The sequence below is a fragment of the Chelonoidis abingdonii genome, chromosome 16 (assembly GCF_003597395.2).
Source record: "Chelonoidis abingdonii isolate Lonesome George chromosome 16, CheloAbing_2.0, whole genome shotgun sequence".
Lineage (NCBI taxonomy): Eukaryota > Metazoa > Chordata > Testudines > Testudinidae > Chelonoidis > Chelonoidis abingdonii.
This window is the reverse complement of record NC_133784.1, coordinates 25484520-25509346: the sequence shown is the minus strand read 5'-3', so window position 1 is coordinate 25509346 and position 24827 is coordinate 25484520. Positions and strand designations below refer to the sequence as shown.

Genomic DNA, 24827 nt, shown 5'->3' with positions numbered 1-24827 from the left:
GTTACACAGTACCAAAGTGCGCAAAGAAATTCTTCCACAGTCAACATCAACTTCATAATTGGTTGGTTGAAAAAGGATTGATATCCCAGCTTCCAGTGTACACCTTTTAGCACTTTCAGGAAGATTGTCTCTGGGGGGTTTTTCTATCCCGGTGCCCTAAGCATCTAGAAATTATTTTATACAGCAAAGGTCTCTACAGAAAAGCAGTAAATTTATCAAATCTACTGATGCTGGTTTTGGAGGTGCTTGACAGTCCCTGTCACAGTTTCAGTGAAAATGTGGCTTTATGAAATGAACAACAAAGAACTAGACCCACACAACAACAAATTTTAATAAATAAATCAGACAAAATGTGGAACCTTTACATTATTAGCAAACATAATTGATGCAAATTATAATGGTTGTCAGTTGAGCATAGAATAGGGAGAAAAAGCTGAAAAATGACGCTAGAACTAGAAGATCTAGATATGCCTAGATATATGGGTCTAGAGCGAGAACTGAGTAAAAGATGATCCCATGTTATGGCCTTAGTGACTGGATGGGTGCTGTTGAGTGACAGAAAATTTGGGAAGAAGGAAGGACTTGCGGGGGTGTACTAATAACTCAGAGTTGGCCATACAAGTTTGCTGAACATTCACAATCAGGTGTCGGAATGACATGCCAGAAAGAAGGAACCAGATGTAGGACTGAACAAAGGATCAGAAGAAAGGCAGATTTGTTAGTCATCAACAGAAGGGGTATATCTATATTGCATCTGGGAGCCGGGTAGACAGACATGCTAATTCTGCTCTAGGTAGTGTACTAAAAATAGCAGTGTGGCCATAGTGGCACAGGTAGTGACTGGAGCTAGCCTCCAAAGCATGTACCTAGGGCAGGGGTGGGCAAACTATGACCCGCGGGCCAGATCTGGACCATCAGGGCATTGGATTCAGCCCACGGGATTGTCATTCCCATGGTGCCATGGGCCCTGTGCCACTTCTGGAAGCGGCTGGAACCACGTCTGTGCGGCCCCTGGGGTGGGGAGGTGGCAGAGGGCTCCGCGTGCTGCCCTTGCCTGTAGGCACTGCCCTCCCCTTGCAGCTCCCATTGGCCAGGGATGGGGAACCGCGGTCAATGGGAGCTTTGGGGGAGGTACCTGCAGAGGAGGCACTGCGCAGAGCCCTCTGCCTCCCCTCACCCCAGGGGCCGCAGGGACGTGGTGCTGGCCGCTTCTGGGAGCGACAAGAGGCCAGGGCAGGCAGGGAGCCTGTTTTAGCCCCGCTCTGCGCCGCTGCCACCCTGGAGCTGCTCCAGGTAAGCATCACTGGGCCAGAGCCCACACCCTGAAGCCCTCCTACACCTCAACCCCCTGCCCTGAGCCCTCTGCCAGACCTGTACCCCTCCTGCATCCCAACCCCCTTCCCTGAGCCTCCTCCTGCACTCCACCCCCCTGCCCTGAACCCCCTGCCGCATCCCTCCTGCACCCTAACCCCCTCCCCTGAGCCCCCTTGTACACTCTGCACCCCAACCTCCTACCCTGAGCCCCTTCCTGCACACCACACTCCCCTACACCTTGCACTCCCTCCCGCACCCCAACCCTCCACCCCAGCCCTACGTTCATGGCCCTGAATGTAGTTTCCCCACCGGGCCAAAAACTTTGCCCACCCCTGACCTAGGGGGTTAAGCAGACTTTTACTTGGGCAGCTAGCCTGAACTGCTACCCATGGCTGCATTGCTGTTTTTAGCTTGCTAGCTCTGGTAGAACTAGCCATGTCTGTCTACCCACTCTGGGAAGCATGCTCCCGGCTGCTGTGCAGACACAGCCAAAGATTATTGTCTAAGTTGTGTGAGTGGAGAAGATCATTCAGTGATACAGAGTAGAGGGAGGAAAGGAAGGAAAGGAGGAAGATCTACCAAACAAGACAAGGAAAGCGTATTTAGAGAGAGATAGAGTTGAGAAAGCCAAGGAGGAAGGGTAGAAATAATTTTAGTAAAACCCATGACCATAAATACAACGTATTTACTCAAATTGTATCTGCAGCACAGACATTTATGGAATGGGGTTTGAGATGTAATGAAATTGCACTTATCTTACCTTCCCATTCCATTTTGACATCTTTCAGTTTGCTGAGTCACAGCCCGTATCTTATTAATCTTTCTTGGTCTAGAACAGTGATTTTCAACTTCTTTTCATTTGAAGACCCCTAAAAAATTTTGAATGGAGGTGCAGACCCCTTAGAAATCTTAGATATAGTTGGCGGACCCCCATGAGTCCGTGGACGACAGGTTGAAAACCACTCATCTAGAAAGTCCTTTTGCTCAGCTTGGAATGATATTTGTTCTCTCCATCAGAGTATTCCCAAATTTCAGTTGTGAGGTCAGCATAATATATGGAAAAGTTAAAAACCAGTGAAACTGTTTTTTTCCCCCTGTGCCTCATGCACTTGTATAGTTTTATAAAATGAGCTGTGAGTTTGAGACCTGACATCTCTTTGAGTGCTGCAAGGAAGGGCAGCTGTTTAATAAATACTACTGAAGCACAGGAAATGTTGATGCTTTAACCATTTTAAAGGCTTTTGTATCTTGTGACAATTCCATTGTATATTTGTGGTTATAATCCATTTTTCTTACAGTCCACTCCAAAGTCTGCCAAGGGCAGCACAAAGAAGGAGGGATCAAAAAGGAAGATCAACATGAGTGGGTATATCCTATTTAGCAGTGAAATGAGAGCTGTGATTAAAGCTCAGCATCCAGACTACTCATTTGGAGAGCTCAGCAGGCTTGTAGGAACTGAATGGAGAAACTTGGAAGCAACCAAGAAAGCAGAATATGAAGGTAAATGAAAATTAAAGTAATATATACTCGGTCTGCTTTTTCCTTTCTGTAGCGATGCAATAATTTTATTCAGATAAGTTTAATTATTAAAGAAGAATGTCTTGTTTGTAGCTTCATGTGTGGAAAGATTTAAGTAAATGTTCATGGTAATGAACTGTAGGAGTGAAATAGAAAATATCTTAGTATAATTTAATTATATAGTGCAGCATATGAACACTGTGCTTTAGAAGTATAAGAGTGTGTCTCTGCCACAAAGTATTTTTGATTGAACACAAAGACAGATAAAACAAGGAAATAACTCAGAAGTGGATGGGTATGGAGATAACATTGCTGGGGTGGAAGTTGGGAGGGAAACTTGCTCATGAGTCATTTGAGGAAGTGATGATTTAAAGAGGATTGGAGGAAGGCAAGCAAGAGAGCTTTGTGAACAAGGAGGGGGGCTGTTCAAAGCATGGGAAGCAGGTAAGAAGGCATGAAACATAATGGAAAAAGAAGTCTTTTGCTTAATTAAAATTCGGCTAAAATAAAGTAGGACAAAAATAATAAAATAAAAATTCAGGATACCTAATCCGTTACAATGCTGGGACTATAATCTTTTCAATCTTAGAATTGTCCAAGAGTTGTAACTGATTTTGTTGAAATATTCTATTTCCTAAACGAATCCTAGAATGTTCTATAGACCAAAGAGTCCAGGCAGAAAAGTACTCCATAAAACTTTTCTTTTCTTACCTGATATTGGTCTTGGAACTTTTTAATCAAACTCAAATCACAAGTGACACTCTTCAAGAGATCCCTGCCTGAGTACAGATAAACCATCATTTAAATCTCTTCTGTTGGTATTCACTATTGCTGCTGTAGTTAAGAATGTGTCAGCATTTCCATTATAAAGCACAAATTGTAGAAGTATATAGCACTATTGTTATAATAAAAAATTACTTGGTGCAGGAAACTAGCGTATAAGGTTTTGGCTTTAGAACAAATATTACTTAACTTTTTTTAAGTTATAAGTTTCCTTTTTCTTAAAGTGTTTTGTTGGCATGCTCATAACTCAAAAGCAGTTTTGGTTTTCAAACTAAATTTGCATGACATCACTTCTCCCCCTTGGATTTTCCATAGCATCTCTTTGCAGTGGTAGAGCGTAATGAGGCTCTATTTAGTCATTTGCAGGTTATCTGTTGCAAACTCCATATAGGAAATAGTAATGCTGTTATATCATGAATGTACCATACAGTATGACATTTTTCCTATGCTGCAGTTTGTTTATACATCACCATAGGTATGCATGGCACCTTATAAAAGAGAAATGTCCTTTCGTATGTCTTTTCTCTCAAGAACAGTAGGATGGTTAGCATGTTTTAAACATGCTAATTAGAGAAGCTAGATTATTTGCTTTTCCAGCAGAGTACGCAACTGTAATACAGTGGTAGCAGCAATGCCCACTGTAGTTAAGGTTGCATAGGTAGTTCCATTTTAGTCGCCTTATTTTACTTGCTTACAACTTTCCAAAGCTTGCAATTTAAAACTAGAACTTTACCAGACTTGGTCCCTGCCCAAAATTAGATTTTTTTATTTTATTTTTTTTTGCGGAGAGGGGCGGGGGGAAGCTCACGACATCTGACCTGATTTGCTTAGAGTATGTGTGGGTGGGAGAAAATATATTCCTTCCATTATGAGAAAACACAAAATTCATGCAAGTGCTAGTGTGGACACTGAAATGGAGGACAGAAAGATGAAATTTGGTGTGATTTTTACACCTCAGTGTCTTTCAGTGTTGTGGTGAAAATTGGTTTGGATTTGACTGAGTATGACACATTGAAAATGGAACCTTGCACATGTGGGGTATATGTTGTACAATTTTTAGCAATATTCAAACACAAGTAGACTCATTGCACATTTTTGCATGGGTAATTTAGCTGTACTGCAAAGAATTTTGTAAATATGTACTATGAATGAGGCAAAGACTCATTGTAAGGAAAAATGAAGTTCAAGCAGAGGGGCATCTTCCTACCGTATAAATTGTGTTGGATAGGTCATTCCAGTGTTTCAAACCCTGGGCTGAAGGATTTGAGATTGGAGTCACTGAACCTTATAGTGAATCCCAGCTGAACTTTTCTAAGTCTGTGCACCTTTATTGCACTGCTGTGACAATGTTGTAAGTTTCATCTGTTAGATCTGTGCCAGTTGTGACATCAGTAGACAGATTTGATGTAGCATTGCCCTGTGTTAGGTGGGTCACAGTCCTGTTTCAAGACTCAGCATTCCAAAGTTGAAGTTACTAGCATTATGGTCAAATAGAAAATTTAACAGTAATTCAGCAGAGTGTCTAAGAGGCTTCTTCTATCTGATCATTTTTTAACGGGCCAAAACTAAAGGAGAGTCTGAACAGCTGGGTCTGTCTTTTCTCCAAATTCTTTAATCACTCTGAAGAAGAGTGTCCGCTTTCCTACTTTGGCATCTCCCCTTAAATGGCTTGTGTTCTCTGTTCTCAATTATATATGTGTTGCCAGTAATAAATTTAGGAGTTCCTATGCGTCGTCATCCCTTCCTGAAATGATTGGTGAAAACACGGAAGGAAATGCCTAGAAGAAATGGAACTGGTCTTTCAGTGTATTTATATACTTCTAGAGGTTGCACCAAACAAGTTACCCATGAAACACAGTTGTATGAAAGGCTTTTGGACTTCTGTGCTGGTAAAAGCTAGTGTTTTAGAAGCATATAACATTTAATCTCGTTGCTGAACTTCTTAGCTTCATTTGACACTTTATTGCTGTTTTTAGTAACAATTTTCATCTTTCACCAACTTCAAGAGAACTTTTAGTCTCACCATTCAGTGCTGTTAAAATCAACAGAGGTATATGCTGCATTCATTTATTCTTTGTTGCTTCTCATTGCTTCAATAGGATATAATATTCAGAGAAAACAAATCAGTAACTTGCATGCCCAAAAAAGCACCTTGCATGGGCATTTGGAATACCTCTTTTTTCCATGTAAAATTGTCTTCTTATCAGAGTCCCTGTGCAGTCAAGCTTTTATTCTTATAGTAGTAGTGAAGAAACTTGATCTAGGTACCAATCAGATTCACAATACTAAGGACACACATGCCTCTCCAGAGCAGCACAATTTGAGTTAGACATCTGTAGCTAAAAAGGAAATGGCTGTAAGGGAACTGTGATGGGGAAAGGGAGAAGTCAGAAGGAGAGGCAGAGGAACTATTTTTGGTCCATCCATCTGCTGCTTGTTATGTTCTAAAACACTAAGGACCTATCTACACTAGGGAAATCTTGCAAGAATTTTGCTCCCACTGTTTCAACTCGACCAGTAGTATGGACATGGGGAGCCCTAACATAGATGGGCCACTGATTGCCACTTGTATTTTAAACACTCTTATGATCTCATCTTGCTTGAGACAAGTCTAACCGACAAAGTGCTTAAAATGCCAGCAGCAACTGGTGGCACATCTACACGAGAGCTCTCAACATTGCTACTGCTGGCTTAACTAAGCCAGTGGTATGAAAAGTGGGAAAGTTTTCCCCAGTTTTCCCAGTGTGGACCGGGCCTAGTGCTGGATTGCTGCTATCATGTTGGTAACACTGGTGTTATGATCAAATCTGTTCTTTGACTTTTTAAAATTAACTTTTTAATCAAATAAAACTTCACATTTTTAAAACTTGATGGAATATTTTTCATGATAGGTTCTCTAAAAGTTTTAGCTGGAGCCAAATGAATCAAATTATATGCTGTATGAGTAGAATAATCTGTTCTATTTTATATTAGACTAAACTATGCCAGTGTTTTAATAGTCCTCTTTAATGAACAGATAATATTTTGAAATTCTGGGTTACAAAACAGAACTGAAAATCTAAAATACTTTTACAGAGCGGGCAGCTAAAGTTGCTGAGCAGCAGGAGAGAGAGCGAGCAGCACAGCAACAGCAGCAGAATTCCTCCCCCCGGGCAGGCACTCCTGTCGGGGCTCTTATGGGGGTGGTGCCGCCACCAACACCAATGGGAATGCTCAATCAGCAGTTGACACCTGTTGCAGGTAAAAAGTAGGAGCTATGACCATTTTTTCCTCATCCACTTTATCAAACCCCTTCATAACTCTGAACGCTTCTCTTGGGTCACTTTATTCCTACTGAAGAAAAAGCTCAGCCTCTTCAGCCTTTCTTCATAATAAATATACTTAAACTTGAAATTATCCTGATTTTCCCCCCCATTACCCTCTCCAGTAGTTAATATTCTTCTGAAAAAGGCTGTAAAATAGGTTCCTCCTTTCGCAGTAGAGCTGCTCCCTGTTTGTATTCCATCATCTGTGTTCACTCTACTTATTAAAGGAAATGCTTACTCCTGTTAGTACTGCAAAGAGAAGTGAGCTGGATTTCTTCTAGTGCATGCATCATCAATGGAAGTGTTCAGTAGGTTCCATTTGAAATCTTTTATTGTTGGTGACATGTGAACTGAAAAATCCAGCCTGACTTTCAGATTCCAGGATGAGTTTGCAGATTTGGAAGCTAAAAAGGTTATTTTGCTTATAAACAGAAAAGGCTTGATCTGGGATAACTGAGACAATAAATATGAAATCCCACATTGTCATTTTTACCAAGTCACTTCACAGAATAGAACTGCATTTTGAGGGCTTTTTCCACAAATCTGTACTATCTGGTGTTGTGATTAGCAGTCATATCCCAACTGAATTCAGTAGGACAATGCCAGTCCTAGGATTAGGTCCTAAGGCTGGGCAAAGCCCTAGAGAATGTGTTAAGGGAACCCATCCTACATTGGCAGGGGTATGAATTAGGTCTTCTCCTTCTCCAATATCTAATTCTGTCACAGAATAATTAAAAAGATCACATTAGTTTAGTCAAGTTCTAAAAATAGTGCTTTGTACATACAATTAAAGTATATTTTATCTCTCCCTTACTGCATTTGAGTTGCTCCATTTGTTCTCAATTTTGTTTTTTAGGCTGCAGCCATACTTTAAGCTGACAGCTTGAAGTTGTATTTTCTGTTATGACCTCTAAATTCCTCTTTGGTCAATAGGTTGCATGGATGTTCAATTAAATAAATGTTTCTTATTTGGCTTATGATATCCAGACTGCAAAGCATTTGTTTACACTAAATTGAATTTTCCTGTTGTTATCCTAATCCCTGTAAAGAAATTCAGGTGGTTCTTTGAAATTCTCTGAGTCTGATTGTTCATTTTTTATGTTCAGTTGTAATACCTTTCGCAGATTTTGCTGTCTTACATTTTGATATTCTCATCTAAATCATTTGTATATGTTCTAAACAAGAGTTCCCCACTACCACCTTTATTTTACCTTGAGAATATCTTATACAATCAAGAAAAGCTACAAATTTCAGCCTTTCATGTCTTTATACTGACCATCAATTTAACATTTTTTCAGGGAGTCTTTTTTTCATAGCTAGCAATGCCCTTTGTGAAACCTTTACAAATGCTTTGTGACAAATCTAAGTTCTGCACATAATATTCACTGTTTACTTTCTCTCTTTTGGTGAGTTCTTCAAACACAAAGACCATCCTCTCATAATTCAGACTGATAGAAATGAATTTCCAAAGTGTGTCTTCGCTATATCATGCAAAATAGTTCCAAATATTTTCCTTACAACTGATAATGGAGTCATCCACTTCCCAGTCTCCAGGAATCTTTTATTTGAAAATGACTGAATAAATAAATTGAGATTTCACTTATTTCTTCCTCAACCTTTAAGCCAGTGATGAGGTAATACAAAAATTAAGGGCTGCATATATTCAGTTCTGTTACTTTCATCTGGATTAAATAATCCCGTGGGACTAGTTGCAGGACTTTTGTTCAGCATCTGAGGCTCAGAAATCCTAGCACTTTCTAAGATACACATTTAGGGAACAAATCTCTAGTCATGTGTAAAATTATATATACAAGAGCTTCTGTAAATGTGGTTTATATGGAAAATAGGGGAAGGTACAGTTCAGAAGATGTAAACAGCTATCCAAGGGGCCAAAAAAAAAGGGCTACCAGTTAGATTTATTTTTAATAACTAAAACTGTAGTGGAAACTGCACATTGAGATATTAAAAGTGGTCACATAAACCATGAGTTGGACTACTGGAACCAATCCTTAATGCAGATTTCGCTACAGTATATTAAGTCAATCAGCTATTGAGTAAGTATTCCATGCATCATATGTGCAAATAAATGTTTGTAACTGAAAGGAAAGTTTTTAAAAGATTCAAGTGTCTGACTTGAAGATCTTACTACAAGCTGGTGTAGCAGAACTTTTTAGCTACTTTGGGACCACTTACTATATTGAGATTTTTGTCTGTGAGTTTAATTTTTTAAAATAAAAATGTGCTTTGAAATATATTGATAAATTCAAAGAGACCAGTTTAAAAGTATTTGAAATCGAAATCTATTACAATTTAAATGTTGAGCTAAATTTCTTGTTCGCCTAAAGAAACTTATATTGCAAGTGGGACCAAACCGTTATTTCTTGATTGTTGGCTTCACTTGAAACATGAAAAAAAGTTGATGTTTCTCAGATCCGTCACAATGTTTTCTGAGCAAGCTGCTAGTTATTTTTCAGCTACAAATACCCTTTGCTCCTGAACACCCAGTAGTTCTATTTGAGAGTAGTCAATCAGAGCTATTGAGAGTTATCAATTGGTCTTAATCCAGAAAACTCTGCATTCTTAAAGTTAACTTTTTTATAGATTGTTCATTGTCAGTGTAATGGAGACTCTGGAGGTGTTTTCTCAGCATGCACTGTAGATTCTCCAATATTTTGCATATTTAGTTCCATCTCCTGTTCTTTAGAATGTTCTCCGATCCTCAGTTGTCTTTTCGTAGTATTACAAACACCTTTCCTTAGCTCTCTGACAACACACCATGCAAAATTAACAAACTTCAAGGGACTGGAAACAACAAGTTAAAATTCTAGGGCTTAATAAACACAATACAGACCTTTCACATGGCCTTTCAGGTTAGCTTACTGACAGTACTATACTTGGGTCTTTCTCACTGCCAAGAAATTGAGATTGTTAGCAGATGGTCCAGTATATTCTTCATTGTATCTTTTTCTTTATTATGAGGCCTAGGAAGCGTCAGAGGTCAAATTCTGCCTTGATTTTTATTCACCATATAAATCAACTGACTTCAGTGCGATTGCATGGGATGAAGGTTGATATGGCCCAGCACATCCAGAGCTATCAGATTTTTAATTTCCACTTAAATACACCTCTGCCCCAATATAACATGGTCCCCGGGAGCCAAAAAATCTTACCACGTTATAGGTGAAACCGTGTTATATTGGAGTAATGGTGGAGTAGCAGCAGCAAGGCTCCGACGATGATTTAAAGGGCCCAGGGCTTCCCACAGCAGCCAGACCTCCGAGCCCTTTAAAGTGCCACCCGAGTCCCGCTGCCAGAGCCCCAGGGTAGCAGCGGCAGGGCTCCAATGGTGATTTAAAGAGCCTGGGGCTCCTGCCACTGTGTGACATCCTGGGCCCTTTAAATCTCCACCCAAGCACCACTGCGGGAAATAACACGGTAAAGCAGCCCCTCCCCCCAGAGCGTGAATTCGTGTTATATCAGGTTGCATTATATCTGGGTAGAGGTGTATTTGCTCAGGTTGTATAGAAGGTAATTAAAAAAACAAAAACACGCCGCTACGTTGAGTTAAAGAGCATGCATTATAAATAACCTTGATAGGTGAATTCTGCATGCATACCACAGAAAAATGGTTGGAGAATTTTATATATTGCAATTAAGTTTGGCCACAGAGCTATCCCACAGTGTGGATGTGCATAAATTGATGTACTGAGTGTTGTGCTGTTAATTTGAATATGAATGACAGAACTTTAATGCTGTGTTAAAACTGTTCACATTAGAATCATTTAATTGTGGCTGAATTTATTCCTTGTGTTAATTTGTATTTGAACATTCAGCATTTTTTGCCCCATGAGAACATTACAAATACACTAAATACTAATTCATCCAAAGTATAGCATTTCATATTTATAACTTTTATTTTAATTTTTGTTCATTCTTGCAAGATACTAATTGTAGTATTGTCCTGCTATACTAAAGGTGCTTATTTGTGGGTAGTGCATGTCTTATTATTTAGATCATATTGCATGTTATTGATGCATGTTTGAAATTTGTTGTGTCCTTCAAGGCATGATAGGTGGCTATCCGCCAGTGCTGCCACCTTTGCAGGGCCCAGTTGATGGCATTGTTAGCATGAGCAGCATGCAGCCACTTCACCCTGGGGTGCCCCCACCCCACCAACTTCCGCCAGGTATGCCAGGCATCCCAGGCATCCCACCACCGGGTAAGAATGTCCACATTCACTCATTATTTCATTCTTCATGTTCTCACAGTTTAACCAGTTGTTACAGAAGTTATCTGAAGCTTGTTTGTTTATAACTTAACTGCTTGACTGTTGCTGAATGTTCCAGGTATGTCTAACTGTAACATATGTGCCATGCTGCGGGATATACCTGGTATATCCCAATTGTCCATTGAGCTTAATGGAATGTTAATAAATATTGGCAGAACAACATATATAGGGAACAAGCAACAAAAGATTTACCTGATGAAATATGACTAGTCAGAATCATGTTATTTGGGCATGTTTATCAGTAGCTTCAGACTGTGAAAGCAGCTTAGTTCTTATCCTTGTATTTCAATAGAACGTACAATATTTTTTTACTAGGGCATAGGTGGGATTTCTTGTTGCCAGTGCCTGGTGGAAATCCTTTGTATCTGTGCGTTGTTATTTTTTTTAATTATATTCAAAGTCAGTTTAAATCCACACAACTGACTAAATATCTCTATGTATTAGCAGTAGGTCAGATAATCAATTACATATACATACGATAAGATTAGAAATTGTCGTTGTTTATTCACCAAATATAAAAGTGGAAGGCAATCCTCACCCTTACTTTGCAATCTATAAAATGACCAGTCACAGAGCTAATTATAAAATTGTAAGCAATCTTACAAGTTAATATTAAATAGCCTTCAGTGCTAGTGAGTCAACAATACATTATGTCCCAGAACTAGTAAGAACATTCATTTGAAGTACGTGTTGGTGAAGGGAATCAATCACAGTCAAAATCTTCATTGACAAAGAACAGCATTTTTCCCCATTTGTCTTTATTTTCACGTTTAAAATTTAAATCTCTGAGCAGAGCAAAAGATGAATGGTAATATTTTAGGAAAGCGGGGGAAATGCAATGTATAGATAGTGCTGTTCTCATTTATGTTCTGGGACTGCTGGCCACTACCCTCTTTTATCCTCTTTACTACTGCTTCTTTCCCCGTTTGCTCCCCGCAACATACTCCAATGCTGCCATTTAAAATGTTGCACACGTTCAGCAGTTAAGCTGTTAATCTATATCTTGTATAAGGTATCTTGTTTGCCTTTTATTTTCCATTTGCAACTACAGTAGATGTTTACCTGAAGTCCTATTAACATGGTTATGTAATTGAATGTAAGTGGTTTAAAGAAAAACTCAGTCAGTATTAGATATGCAACCTGCATCCTAAACTGGTGTACAAGATTCACATTAACTTCATAACATTAATGGGTTCAGTACCATAGTTTGTTGATAGACTGCAAGATACAGCTGCATCTCCCGCTCACCAAGTCAGTGAAATTTAAGAGCTGATGGTAGTAGTATAAAGGTTTGGTGGTGCTGCACTGTGCCAGGTTGCTGTGTCCCTTAAGAGGTCAGTTGTTCGTTATCACAACTGGAGAAATGAGCATTATAGGTTCAGAATTTTAGAACTGAGAAGGTAGAGATTCAAGGAAGAAATAATAGAGCTAGGACTGAAGGATCCTCAGAATCTCATCTGGAACAGTGGAGAGTGAGGGTGGGGCCATTCTTAGGTGCTGGAAGAGGAGAGGTTTCTTCCATTTCCACCCCCCAAAATTCCCTAACATATCACACTGTTTGCATTAGAAGAATTCTTACCTGTTACTCGATTTTTGTTACTGAAAATACATTTGAAACAGGGATGTCATGAGTTTGAAAATTAGCTCAATTTCTGCTTAAGAATAAATGCCAATGAAAAATTGCTGTGGCACATGTGTTAAAATCAACTTCAATCACTGATGTAGAACACTGCATGCAGATTACATCTGGTAAAATATATGCATACATTTTCAACTAGAAAATTAATTATATTTGATTATGACAAGATGAAGCTGTGACACAAATAGAAAGAACTGCATCAAGAGCAACTTTCATTAATCTGTTCAGGCCCAGTCATCTTCATGTAAAATGTCACGAACCAGATAGCTCTCAGTTAAGTTTGTAAATTCATCTTTGAGTGTGACTTACCTGGTCTGTTTCCTGGTGCACTTCATGTAATAGGGAAAACGTGTAAAATATTTATCCAAATAATCGGAAATGCTTTATCATATGTAATTTCCGAAGTTGAAAAATAAGTGGCTAACATTAATCTGTTTTACTCTTAAGACTATGTAAACTAATCTTATCACTTCAGTGTTAAGCAATGTTAAATTGCTTTTTTTATTAGAAGATTAATATAGTACAGTAGCATCAAAAAGAAGGAATTGCATGGTTTTGCTGCTGCTTGAACACATTTTATAATGTTGAATGTAGGGGAAATGTTGGATGTCACTGAATGGAACAAATCTATATTTCTTTTTTCTTTTAATTATTAAAAAAGGGATGGGATGATTGCTTTCAAATAAGAGATGTATAGTTTGAATGATGAGATTTTGCAACTGGCAAAATGGAAACCAGAATAGAATCTCTTTTAAATTTTTTTTTTTTTTGAAAAGCATGGGGTGGGGTGGGGAAAGAGAGTTTTAAACTGAGCAGTCTGCATCTCAGAATCATGCCTTTTTTAAATCTAGAAACTTTCTTTTAAAAGCAGTGTTGTATCATTATCGTGAATAAAATTAATTTCAATAGTAAAGATATGATATTCAGTTAGATAATGATGCCAGATCTTTATAAAAGACAAAATGGCATTGGTCACTGAGATGAAATAAGACTAATTTTGTTTATATTTTAAAATGTAGGTGTTATGGGCCAAAGCGTTTCTTCCATGGTAGGCACTCCGGCACCAGGAGGAAGTCCCTTTGGACAGCCGGTAAGTAGTTCACATTCTTTATGAAACTTTAAAAGTCATATTTCATTATATTCTGGGTTAATATTGAACCAGTGTCTCCACAGTGTGCTAGTGAGTGCTATGATGCAGTTTGTCTTTCAAATGAGATGTAAAATCAGGGCATTTCTGACCACTTATGGTCATTGAAGATCCCATAGGCAGAGTATTTGTTTTTCTTGGCCAGATTCTAACTTGGTTAATTTAATTCTACCCAACAAAGTGCCCTCTGCAATTTAAATTAGGTAGTATTCTTTTTTTCCTGTCCTAATTGTTGAGTCATTTTTGTGCACTGTGTAATTGCTGATAACCTATATTTTTTCTTATTTGTTTGTGGGAAGATTCCTTCCTCTGTTTCCAAACCATCAATAAACAGGCTGCACCTCCTTTATTTCTCCAAAAACTCGTAAAACCAATAGACAGTATCTGGTTCTTGAACAGTCAAGTCAGATTCTATTGATGATCAAATGTTCCTTCTCATTGATTAGTATAAGCCAATTGTTTGTTGGCCATCCAAATCATTAGACTAATTCTAACATTTTAGAGGGGAAATTATTTTGGACTTCTAGAATTATTTTGTATCTGTGAACCAGTCAGAAGGTAGTAAAGTGCATATGCAACCTGATTGGTTAACATTGTTCCAGAACTCAGTATTGTTGACCTTTTAAGGAGATAAATAATGAAAACTTACTGTCATATGGATTTTAACCAATCATGAACTAGGATTTTCTTACGCGTAATAGTGATTCTTGTGTGATGATGATTGTTGTTTATATTATGGAAGTGCTCAGGGTCCCCAAAGAGGATCAGGCCCCCGTTGTGTGGTACAGCTATATAAGATGATATAGATTTTGCTCCTAAGCTTACCATCTAGTTTAAGAAAACAAATACTAGAAATTGCCTAACTCTGACAGTCCCTGTACCTGTGCACCTCATTGAAAAAACAGGGATCCTTGTTTTGTGGAGGTTTCACCTGAAAATCTTTTTCTATTTTATACATTGAGTTGCCTGTGCCTAAGTCTCAACTGGTATTCATTCTGATGCTGAATTAAGAGACTAGCCTCTTGCACATCTTGTGGGGGATGTGGTTATCTGAGTATTTCTTGGCATTCTTTGGAAACCATAGAAATGCCACCCTTTGGTAGGTGTGGGGTTAAAACAGGAAAGTCTTCACATGGCCTTTTACCTGGCTGTGTTTTTACATGGAGATCTGTGCAGCTGAACAAAAAAAGTGCTCACTGTCCTATCATTTGTCATTTCAGATGGGATTGCTTGGGCCACCTGGCCAGCAGGCACCACCTCCATACCCTGGTCAGAGCCAAGCAAGTCAGCAGGTTATACAGCAGCCCACAACTCCAATGTTTGTCTCCCCTCCACCAAAGACACAGAGGCTTCTTCATTCTGACGCCTACCTGAAATATATTGAGGGGCTTAGTGCTGAATCAAATAGTATTAGCAAGTGGGACCAGACCCTTTCAGGTAAGGCTTCTACACTAAAGTAAGACATTGGGAGACAGAACACATTTTTTATTGTTTTTTATCTGGTTACCACAGTCCTGTCTTGGTAACCAGTTATAAAAGCAATCGTAGATTAAAAAGGATATTTGTTGACACTTTAAGAGTGCAGCAGGAAATACTCAGCTGAAATAAACACAAAACTTATTTGTCCATGCTACTTCCATTAAAGTTAATGGCAGTCAGATGACTATATTCACACTCAGCATCCTTAAAATATAGCTTGAAATTACTGTTTTGGCTCCTGTAATAACAAGATGACAGTGTCCCTTTAAGGATGCACTGTTGACTGCAGAAATATTAATTGACTGTCCATTGAGATAAAGCATGAAAGAAAATTCAGCATTGCTGCTTACGTTAAACGCAGCAAAAGCAGGCAATAAAGTTTTTTGCTAATTCCAGGTGCCATTGTGAAATGCTGCAACGTCTTGTTTTAACAAGAATTTAAAGAGTTTCTTTATGTGTAATTTACATTTAAAAAAATTAGATGTTGCTGCAATGCTCAAGATTTCGTAAATATTTTATTTGAGATAATGTGGTGTTTGTGGAGGATGAAGTATTGATTTAAGGCCCTGATCCTGGAAATTGGATCTGCACAGGCCTGACTTCTGCAGCCATGCAGATCTTTATCATTGAAGTAAGTGTGAATCTCCCCACACAGATCTAGTGGCAGGATCTGAACCTGAAATTGCTACCAATGGATTGTTGTATACTGATCGTCGAATTGTGGATCTAACTGAGAACTTATTAAAAACCTAAAATTTAGATTAATTTTTAATTAAATTAAAAGGATTCTACCTGATCAGAATGTTTCTGCTATAGTAAATTAGCAGCATTTAAAGTACAGATCTTTTTGCGTATTCACTGGATATTAGTGCAGGGGATGGCAATGTCAGATTCTTCATGCAGCTTCCAAATTGCCTGTTTTGTCTTTGTAACATGAGCAATTGCTTGATATTGACTGAGGAGATTATTATGATTATCTTAGTGTAGTTGATCTATGAATCACAAATCAAATATGATCTATAGAGTCAGTGATTAAGGCAGTTGTTTTTGCCATCAAGTCTCCAAAGGCTTTCAAATGTGTAACAGTTTAATAAATGTTTACTATAAAAACAAGTTTAGTATAACAAAGTTTTGGAATAAAAATATTAGCATACAAGTTTAATACAATATTTATTCAACTAATTCAGTCCCAGCAACAGAGCACAAGTGTATCCCTCTCTATTTCTCCAGCGTTATTTTACATTTTAAAATAGGTAAAGAAGGCTTGTACAGAACCAGAAAGTATTTTAATAAAACTATGGATCATTTAATAATAAAATACATGCATATAACCATAACAAAAATTAAGGATATAAGATGAGCATACCAAAACTCAGTAAACTAATTCCTTTATTTTAAAAGTGTAAGAAAGAATAAATTTAAATGTTCTGTATATTCTTGAGGGACTGGAGATGCGGGGGTGGGGGGAAAGGAAAGACGTATAGGAGTATTGTATTCCATGTTATTCCAATATGATGAGAAATCTTGGAGGGGAGGCAGGCAAACCAGTTTAAAAAGAGGCACGAGGTAATTAGGCTGTTCTTTAATTTTTTAGCACGAAGACGTGATGTACATCTATCCAAAGAACAAGAGAGCCGTCTTCCTTCACACTGGTTGAAAAGTAAAGGGGCCCATACCACAATGGCAGATGCACTGTGGCGTCTTCGAGACTTGATGCTACGAGACACCCTTAATATCCGTCAAGCATACAATATAGAAAATGTTTAATCACATACATTGCTTTCTTCTTTAATACCAACATATAAAGAGTTTTGTGGAACAATAGCTGTTTTAGTCAATGGCTGGGGAGAGATAACCAACAATAATTTTTATTGCATTTTGCTGTACATTGCAAGACCATTTTTATATAAGGACACTTTTAATAAGCATCTTTCACTTTGTTATATTAAGTTGACTTTATCAAATACACAAACTTTTGCATATGTTCCCTTTGTTTAAAAGGCAATTTCATATTTGATTATAAGTGTAGTCAAGGTTTCATCTTTCTTGTACTTATTATTGAGAATCTAATGCCATCAGTTTTTTGTATAAAAAAGAGAAAAATGCAAAACAAATAAGTGTTTACAAATTAGTTTGAAAAATACAATGGAATGTGAAATTAGTCATAGTTTACCTCATAGAAGAATGTGTGTACATGTGCTTGTGTGTGTTAACCACTTCCAGCAGAAATACCAGTTGGATGTGAACTGAAAGGCTTTATGTAAATAAAGGTAAAAGGTGCGTCAACATTAGCAACAATTGGATCTGTGATTAACCACCAGCGCAGCTTCACTGGTTGTAGCCACAGTGGAAGTACTAGTGTAGAAAGAACACAGATGTGCTTACTGCTGTGTTGTCCAACTGTGTCCAATTATTTGATGGTGTCAGCAAGGGCCATTGAGATCCCAGATCAGTAACAGAATACATGTACAAACTGAACCACAAATAAATGCATTGGAAAGGTGAAATGCTTTATCTGCCAAGACCTGCATTCAAGGTTCTGTGACATCACTTACACGTATAGCAGAGTAGGGAGCTGCATTCCTTGCATGGGTTTAGGTTCATTAATATTTGCTAGAGAAATGCAGAACTTTGACTTAATTTAGGTCTTGGAAGGTAAATAAAAGTGGGGGAAAGACTGCAGCTGATTAATTTTAAAATCATTTTAAAATCTATATATGTTCTGTTAATGATTTGGTACAGTAAGAGATTTTTGTATCTTTTTTTTACGTGTTTCAGTTCACTATAATGAAAGTATTGTACTATAGCTGGAGAGAAATTTAACACATCATTCTAGCTTTAAAATAAAATTACTACAGCGTGTGTAAAATCAACACAGTGTATACCAGGGTTTATAGGTAGGAGAAAATAGATTGCTCGCATTGCAACTTTTTTCTTCCTAATCACTAGGTACATATGGTGTGTTCTATCCACATTTCAGGGCTGTGACTTCCTTCTGTTCAGAATTTGCCAGACAGTTAAAAACAAATTAACAAACAAGCTTTTTGACTGCAAAGTTGTTTATCAGAGCCAAATACTTTTATGATACTTTAATTTTTTTAAATGATTTTGATATGCAGCAAACAAAAAAAAATGGGAAAGCAAAATTACTTACAAATCTTCTACTAGGGTGATCAGTGAAACATATATCCAAAAGAACCAATCTGCTGATATTTTCTCATCTAACAGAGTGAAATATTCATCATGTGGAAATGTATTTTAAAAAGCACTGGAATAGAAAAGTCTTCCTTGAGCACAATGTGCATATTTTCACTTTAAAATAGTCAACATTTTGGTGCCTAGTTCAGTGACGTGCTTTGTAGTGATGAGGAAAATGTGATATGCAAGTATAAATTGTGATTGATCTTACACTATTTGTTAAATTTTTCAGTGATTACAGGAAACATTCTTTCGTATTTTCTGGTAGTCATTTAAAGATCCAGTTCTTCAGATGTGATACTAATATGAAGGAAGGGGAAACTATGGAGCGAGAGAGAAGTGATTTGTAAATTTGAGCCCTGCCAGTAATAGGACTACGGCACATATACTTTTTATTTAATTTAATGCCATTTGTAAACAACCAACTCTAAATTTAAATTTAATATAAAACATTTTGCAAATATATTAAACCTCCACAATGTATAGTATCATTTTAATGTACATTTAAATGACCATAATCTTTGCAGATTTTAGCAACAAAAACAGGACATTGAGCTGAATCAGATAGGCAGCAAGTCCTAATTTTGAGTATTTAGAACCATCATGAACTGTATCACTACAATCAGATTCTCTTATTGCTAGACATTAACAAAATTACACCAAAGAGCCTGGATTTAATTTTAGTTAAGTTATTTTTTATTTATTTTTACTTTTTCTTTTGGGCACTGGATGGGACTCCCTTTGGAATCTATAAATCTCAGATCTTGTCAGAAAGGTCAGTGCTGAACAACCTGCAGCACTGCCTCTTTCCCACTGTAGGGAGACTTCGCCGCTCCTCCTAGCCCAGGAGCAAGAGATTGGAACTGTAAACCAAATCCTGGGTCTCCTGCATGGCAGTGCAGAGCACTACCATGAGGCCACTGGGCTGGCCCTAATCAGTTATATTAAACTTTTTATTTATTTCAAAATCATGTCTCTGTATATTGCAGGCATTTCAGTGGAGAATGCAGTAAAATTTAGGATTTACAGTTTGATGGCTACAATCTAGAATTATTTTCTAACTCTAAATGGTTAAAAAGACATGCCTCTCTTTGGGAGTATTTGAACCCATAATTTGTATTTCACCATGATTTACTGTATTGGCATAAATGAAATTTTCATATTAAAAAAAAGGATGCATAGGAAATGGTTGGCTTCTGTGAGAGTAAAAAATAGATTAATTTAGAATCTGTATTTTAGTAAACTACCTGGAGGCCGTTAATTGTTCATTTTCTCTTCCCCAGTCCTCCCCCCTAATCCCTCCCTTTCCTTCAAGAGAAAACTTAACTGTTCGTGTAAAAATTTTAAAGTTGGTGTTGGTGACTTTTCAGCATATGTTTTCGGACCTGGTTAATCCATGTTTGGTTTTTCCTTACATCTTTGTACCCAAAAAGTTAGTGATAACCAGGCTTATAAAATGTATGTACCATCAATTTGTTTGAGGCTTTTTAATTTGAATAAAAATAGTTTGCAAAATGATCTGGATTAACCAGGTTTGATTGTCCCATGAAGACTTTTGTTAAAATTTTATTTCAAGCAGCTCTGACTGTTGCAAATCCAGATTTTATCAAGACTTTGGGGGAGAAGGTGTGTAGTTTTTTTGTTTTAAGAATCAGTAGAAAAGAGCATGCAGATTGTCCTCTACACAGTAGGAAAGCCCTGGGCTGTACTGCCAAGGACAGTGGTGCTGAACGATACAGATCCAATATTGAGCCGTGTCGGATATGAGCTTTAGATCAGCAAGAACTGAAGAGCTGTCACCAAAAGAAGCAAACCAGTGGTGATTGGCATGGTAGGATTTAAACCAACCCAGGCTGTCATAGGACAAACTGGCAGTATAAAAAAAAAAAACCCCCACAATTCCAATATTTGTGTGTGCATTCATAATGAGAATGAAGAGCAGGCATCTAATTAGATCCTAGAAGTAGGCCCGATTCAGGACTGCTTCTTATATATTTGGGAATTAAACCAAATTAGAATACTAATGGTGAAAAAAGCACAGTCTGTCTGTAGACCTGATATTCACAGATATTTACCTAACATTTGAAATTGCAATTAAAAATGAGGATGGAAATGTTTTCTAGTTTTATTTAAAAAAAAATACAGGGGCTCCTATCTAAGGATCTAAGTGTCTGGCATAAATTGGAAACACAAATCATGTCAAATAGCCAGCAGAACACACAATGTGATGTTTTTAAGTAACTGAATTAACAAAAGTTAATGGTTCTCAAGAGAGGAAACATTTCTTCTCAAGAAACATCATGTCCGTCAACTTTTTAAATGGCTCTTCACAGCAAAGTACCACAGGGGCCTGTACAATCCATTTGAGCAGGAAGTTTCCCAAACTTCAGACTGCTTCTGCTTGAAAACTCAGTTCTTATATTCCTATTACTTATGCTATTTGCCATCAAGTCTAATTTAGATCTTAATGATACAGTGGAGCAAAATTACTGCTGACATTAGTGGGCCCAGATGAACTGTGGAGCTGTGGCTGCTTCAACCAGTGCTGAATTTGATTCACTGTCTCATTATTAAAGCAGAGCTGGCAGCACTACCTACAGTTAAGATTGCCCAGCACTTTTGCAAGACCCTGTTTTCAGTTACTGTTACGTGCCTAAGTGCTCTGCAGGGACGACACACACACACACAGTGAGTGATATGGCTTTTAATGAAGGTAAAGAAAACACACCCGCAACGGGAACTCTGCACGTTGCTAACTCAAAGCGGGGAACGAGTCCAAGGCAGCAAAACAAATTCTAATAAATATAACCTTATGCTAATAGCATGTAAAACAACTCATACATAGGCATGTGGGAGCTTTCCCTCAACTGGACTATCTCTTATGGAAAAGGGCCAGGATTTTCCAAACACGCCGGGCTTCCCAGGCTAAGCGGTTCTAACCGGCTACAAACAGCATCTGCTAGTACACAGCACCCTTTAGTAACCTGTCCTTGAGAAGGCGAACAGCCTTAGCTAAACCACCGTGACAAAATCTTCCGCAGTCCCTTACAGTTACTTTGTCAAGACTTTTTGCTTATTGCGCATATAAAGATCGTTCCAAGGGTGCAGTCACACATCAGGCTCCTTCAAGGCTTTTTCTTCAAGGTAGTGGACTACTCCACAGAATGCATGAAAGATCAAATGAGGGTTTCGGGACAGGTAATCAACTCTTTAAAATGGTGGTCAGCTCAGATCAGCGTCCACTAGGTCATGCTGATGAGTTTTCTAGATCATTTGATGCTCACAATGCCAGCCTGGAAGGCTGATAAGCATACTTGGGGTCCCAAACAGCTCAAGGCATCTGGAACCCAGAGGAAAGGACCTACAGCATAAGCCTGCCAGAACTAAGACCAGTCAAGCTGGTGCTACGACGGTTTCAGTCCAGCCTAGAAGGAAACTTAAGTCCTGATTCAGGATCTATAACATGACCACGGTTGATTATGTGAACAACCTCGGGAGGAACAAGCCCCATTTTTTGGACCTGATAGAGATGAAATTAGGACTACTGCTACAGCTCCTAAACAGACAGGTCATCCTCTCACAAGGTCCTGTTCTTCAGTCATCCAAACTAGCTGCACCTAATAGCCTTGTTATTGAAAGGGAAGCACTAAGGCTTGTCCTCCAAAGTCATCAGGACAGTTCAAGAAGAGTGGTGACCTTAAAAGCATGCCCCTTTATCTGGACCAAGTTCTGAGACTGGTGCAGGATCACGAAGCTAATCCTAGGAAACCAGGAACTCTGGCTATTTTGGATTTTTCTCTATGAAAACTTTGACAAAGGTTTCCTCCAAACTAGTATCATTGCATCTCAGGTGTCTGCCATTAGTAGTGTGGTGTTTGCAAGATCCATGGGTTCTCTGGCAGAGAACCCCCAGGTAGCCAGATTCCTTAGGGCAGTCCGATTAGCCAACCGGTGATCAGGCCTCGTTCCCAAATGGGTCCTGCCACTTGTACTAAGAGCCATGACAAACCACTGGTGTAAGTGTCAGCATTTTATTTGTCCATCAAGACTGGCTTTCTGATAGAATATCATGTCCTCCAGGCAAGTATTGGAGCTGGCAGCGCTTTCTGGGCAGGAGACTTACTGCATGTTTCATGAAGACAAGGTGGTGCTCAGACCTCTGGAATTATTTGTCCCAAAGGTGAACTCTTCCTTCCATGCTTCCAAATAAGTGATTCTCTCTTCATTTTGTCCAATGCCACAGCACCCCACTGAGGAAAGGTGAGACAGATGTTAGAAGACTTTCAAAAGTCTATCTCAAATATACAGGGTTTATGCAGAGTTTGGGTGCCGTGTTTGTATCCTTCCACCTGAAATGCCAAGGACTCAGAGCCTCCAAGTCCTCTATTGCTAGGTGAATTAGATCAGTGGCTCTCACCCTTTCCAGACTGCTGTACCCCTTATAGGAGTCTTATTTGTCTCGTGTCTCCCCAAGTTTCACCTCACTTAAAAACTATTTGCTTACAAAATCAGACATAAAAATACAAAAGTATCATGGCACACAGTTACTGAAAAATTGCTTCCTTTCTTATTTTTACCATATAGTTATAAAATAAATCAAGTGGAGTATAAATACTATACTTATATTTCATCATATAGTATGTAGAGCAGTATAAACGTCATTGTCTATACGAAATTTTAGTTTGTATTGATTTTGCTTGTGCTTTTCATGTAGCATGTTGTAAACCTAGGCAAATAACTAGATGAGTTGATGTACCTCCTGGAAGACCTCTTCGTACCCCAAGGGAACATATGCCCCTGTTTGAGAACCACTGGATTAGATTATGTATTGTGGAAGGATACAAGGCAGGTCAGGACACACTCCCTGCACTCTTTGGTGACATTGTGTGCAAAAAGAGCTCATGAATGCACAGCAGAAATTTGTAAGGTGGCCATATAGTCAACTGCTACCATTGTTAGCAAGCTTTACAAGGTGGACTTCCAGTTCTATGCAGTGGTGACCTGAGCAGAAAGGTGCTGGAAGTGATGGCTTAGAAATTTTTCCCTTTGAGCAAATGCATACGCGGGGAGAGGATACTGTTGTTCTTTTCTTCTGACCTTCTCTATGCCCTCCTGTAACGGCCTTGGCCGCGGCTCAGCTCCGGGTCGCAGGGGCTGAGCGAATGAAGTCTGTAGTCCAAGCCCTTAGGTAGGGCGGGGACAGCGAACAAAGAGGCGGTCTAGGGGCTCCAGCCCTTTGGGGTGGGGACAGCGAACAAACAGGCGGTCTAGGGGCTCCGGCCCTCTGGGGCGGGGCAGAGCAACAGGCGGTCTAGAGGCTCCGGCCCTTTGGGGCGGGGCAGAGCAAGGGACAATTGGAGGCGATCAAGTTCAGTAAAGGAAGGGGGGAGTCTGCCACCCTTAAGGGGTGGCAGGGGGAACGCAGGCCCTCCCACTCCACTGCGTTCCAGCCTGGGGCCCTAGTAGCGGCTGTCGCCGCTAAGGCAGTCAGTGGGGATCCCGGCCCGAAACACACTGACCGGGTGAGCGGCAGGGTTCCCACCGAAACACACCGAGCAGAGGGTCAGTGGGGATCCTGGCCGATGCACACGACCATCAGCTCGGGGCCTTCTGCGGCCTGACTGTCGTCAGCCGCCCCCGGGCTGCTTCCAACCTCCCCCTCCCTGGGTACCTGCCCTTCGCCAGCGTCATCCAGGGGTTCCCAGATCATCGGTTCCTCCGCTGGCTCGGCAGGGGGTCCAGTCCAGTCCTCGGGGTACCGGCGGTCCAGTCCAGTCCTCAGCATCCTGGGGTTCAGGCGGTCTGGTCCGGTCCAGTCCTCAGGGTACCGCGGTCCAGGCGGTCCGGTCCAGTCCTCCGCAGGGCAAGCGTCCGAAGGCGCGGCCCGCTGCTCTGGGTGCTGGCCCCAGGGGAGGTCAGGCCAGGACCCCTCCGGATACCGAGCAAGGGGTAAGCCAGGCCCAGCGGGAGCTCAGGCACCCACATCTGCCTTCTCCAGCAACCTCCTCCTAACTGAGGGCTGGGACCGGGTTTTTATACTTCCTGTCCCACTCCCTGACTTCCTGGGGGCGGGAACAGGCCGAGGGGGCCTTGCACTTCCGGTCCTGCCCCTTGACTTCCTGGGGGCGGGGATAGGTGGCCGGGCCTCTGCCCGGG

The 24827-nt window shown here is 39.7% G+C and overlaps 1 protein-coding gene across 19 annotated transcripts in view; it reads left to right on the top strand.

Moving 5' to 3' along the window:
- Positions 1-17759, top strand: part of PBRM1 (polybromo 1) — an 81577-nt gene extending 63818 nt beyond the window's left edge. For 9 of the 19 annotated variants that reach the window (XM_032805835.2, XM_032805836.2, XM_032805842.2 and 6 more), the window contains 6 exons: positions 2613-2814; positions 6691-6855; positions 10984-11139; positions 13867-13937; positions 15215-15431; positions 17068-17759. In XM_032805835.2, coding sequence (XP_032661726.2) covers positions 2613-2814; positions 6691-6855; positions 10984-11139; positions 13867-13937; positions 15215-15431; positions 17068-17240 — 984 coding nt within the window. In that variant the 3' untranslated portion in view covers positions 17241-17759. Of the gene's footprint in view, positions 1-2612; positions 2823-6690; positions 6856-10983; positions 11140-13866; positions 13938-15214; positions 15432-17067 lie in introns of those variants that run through there. The other 10 variants (XM_075072987.1, XM_075072984.1, XM_075072983.1 and 7 more) reach the window with 3 other exon arrangements.
- The last annotated feature ends 7068 nt before the right edge of the window (positions 17760-24827 follow it).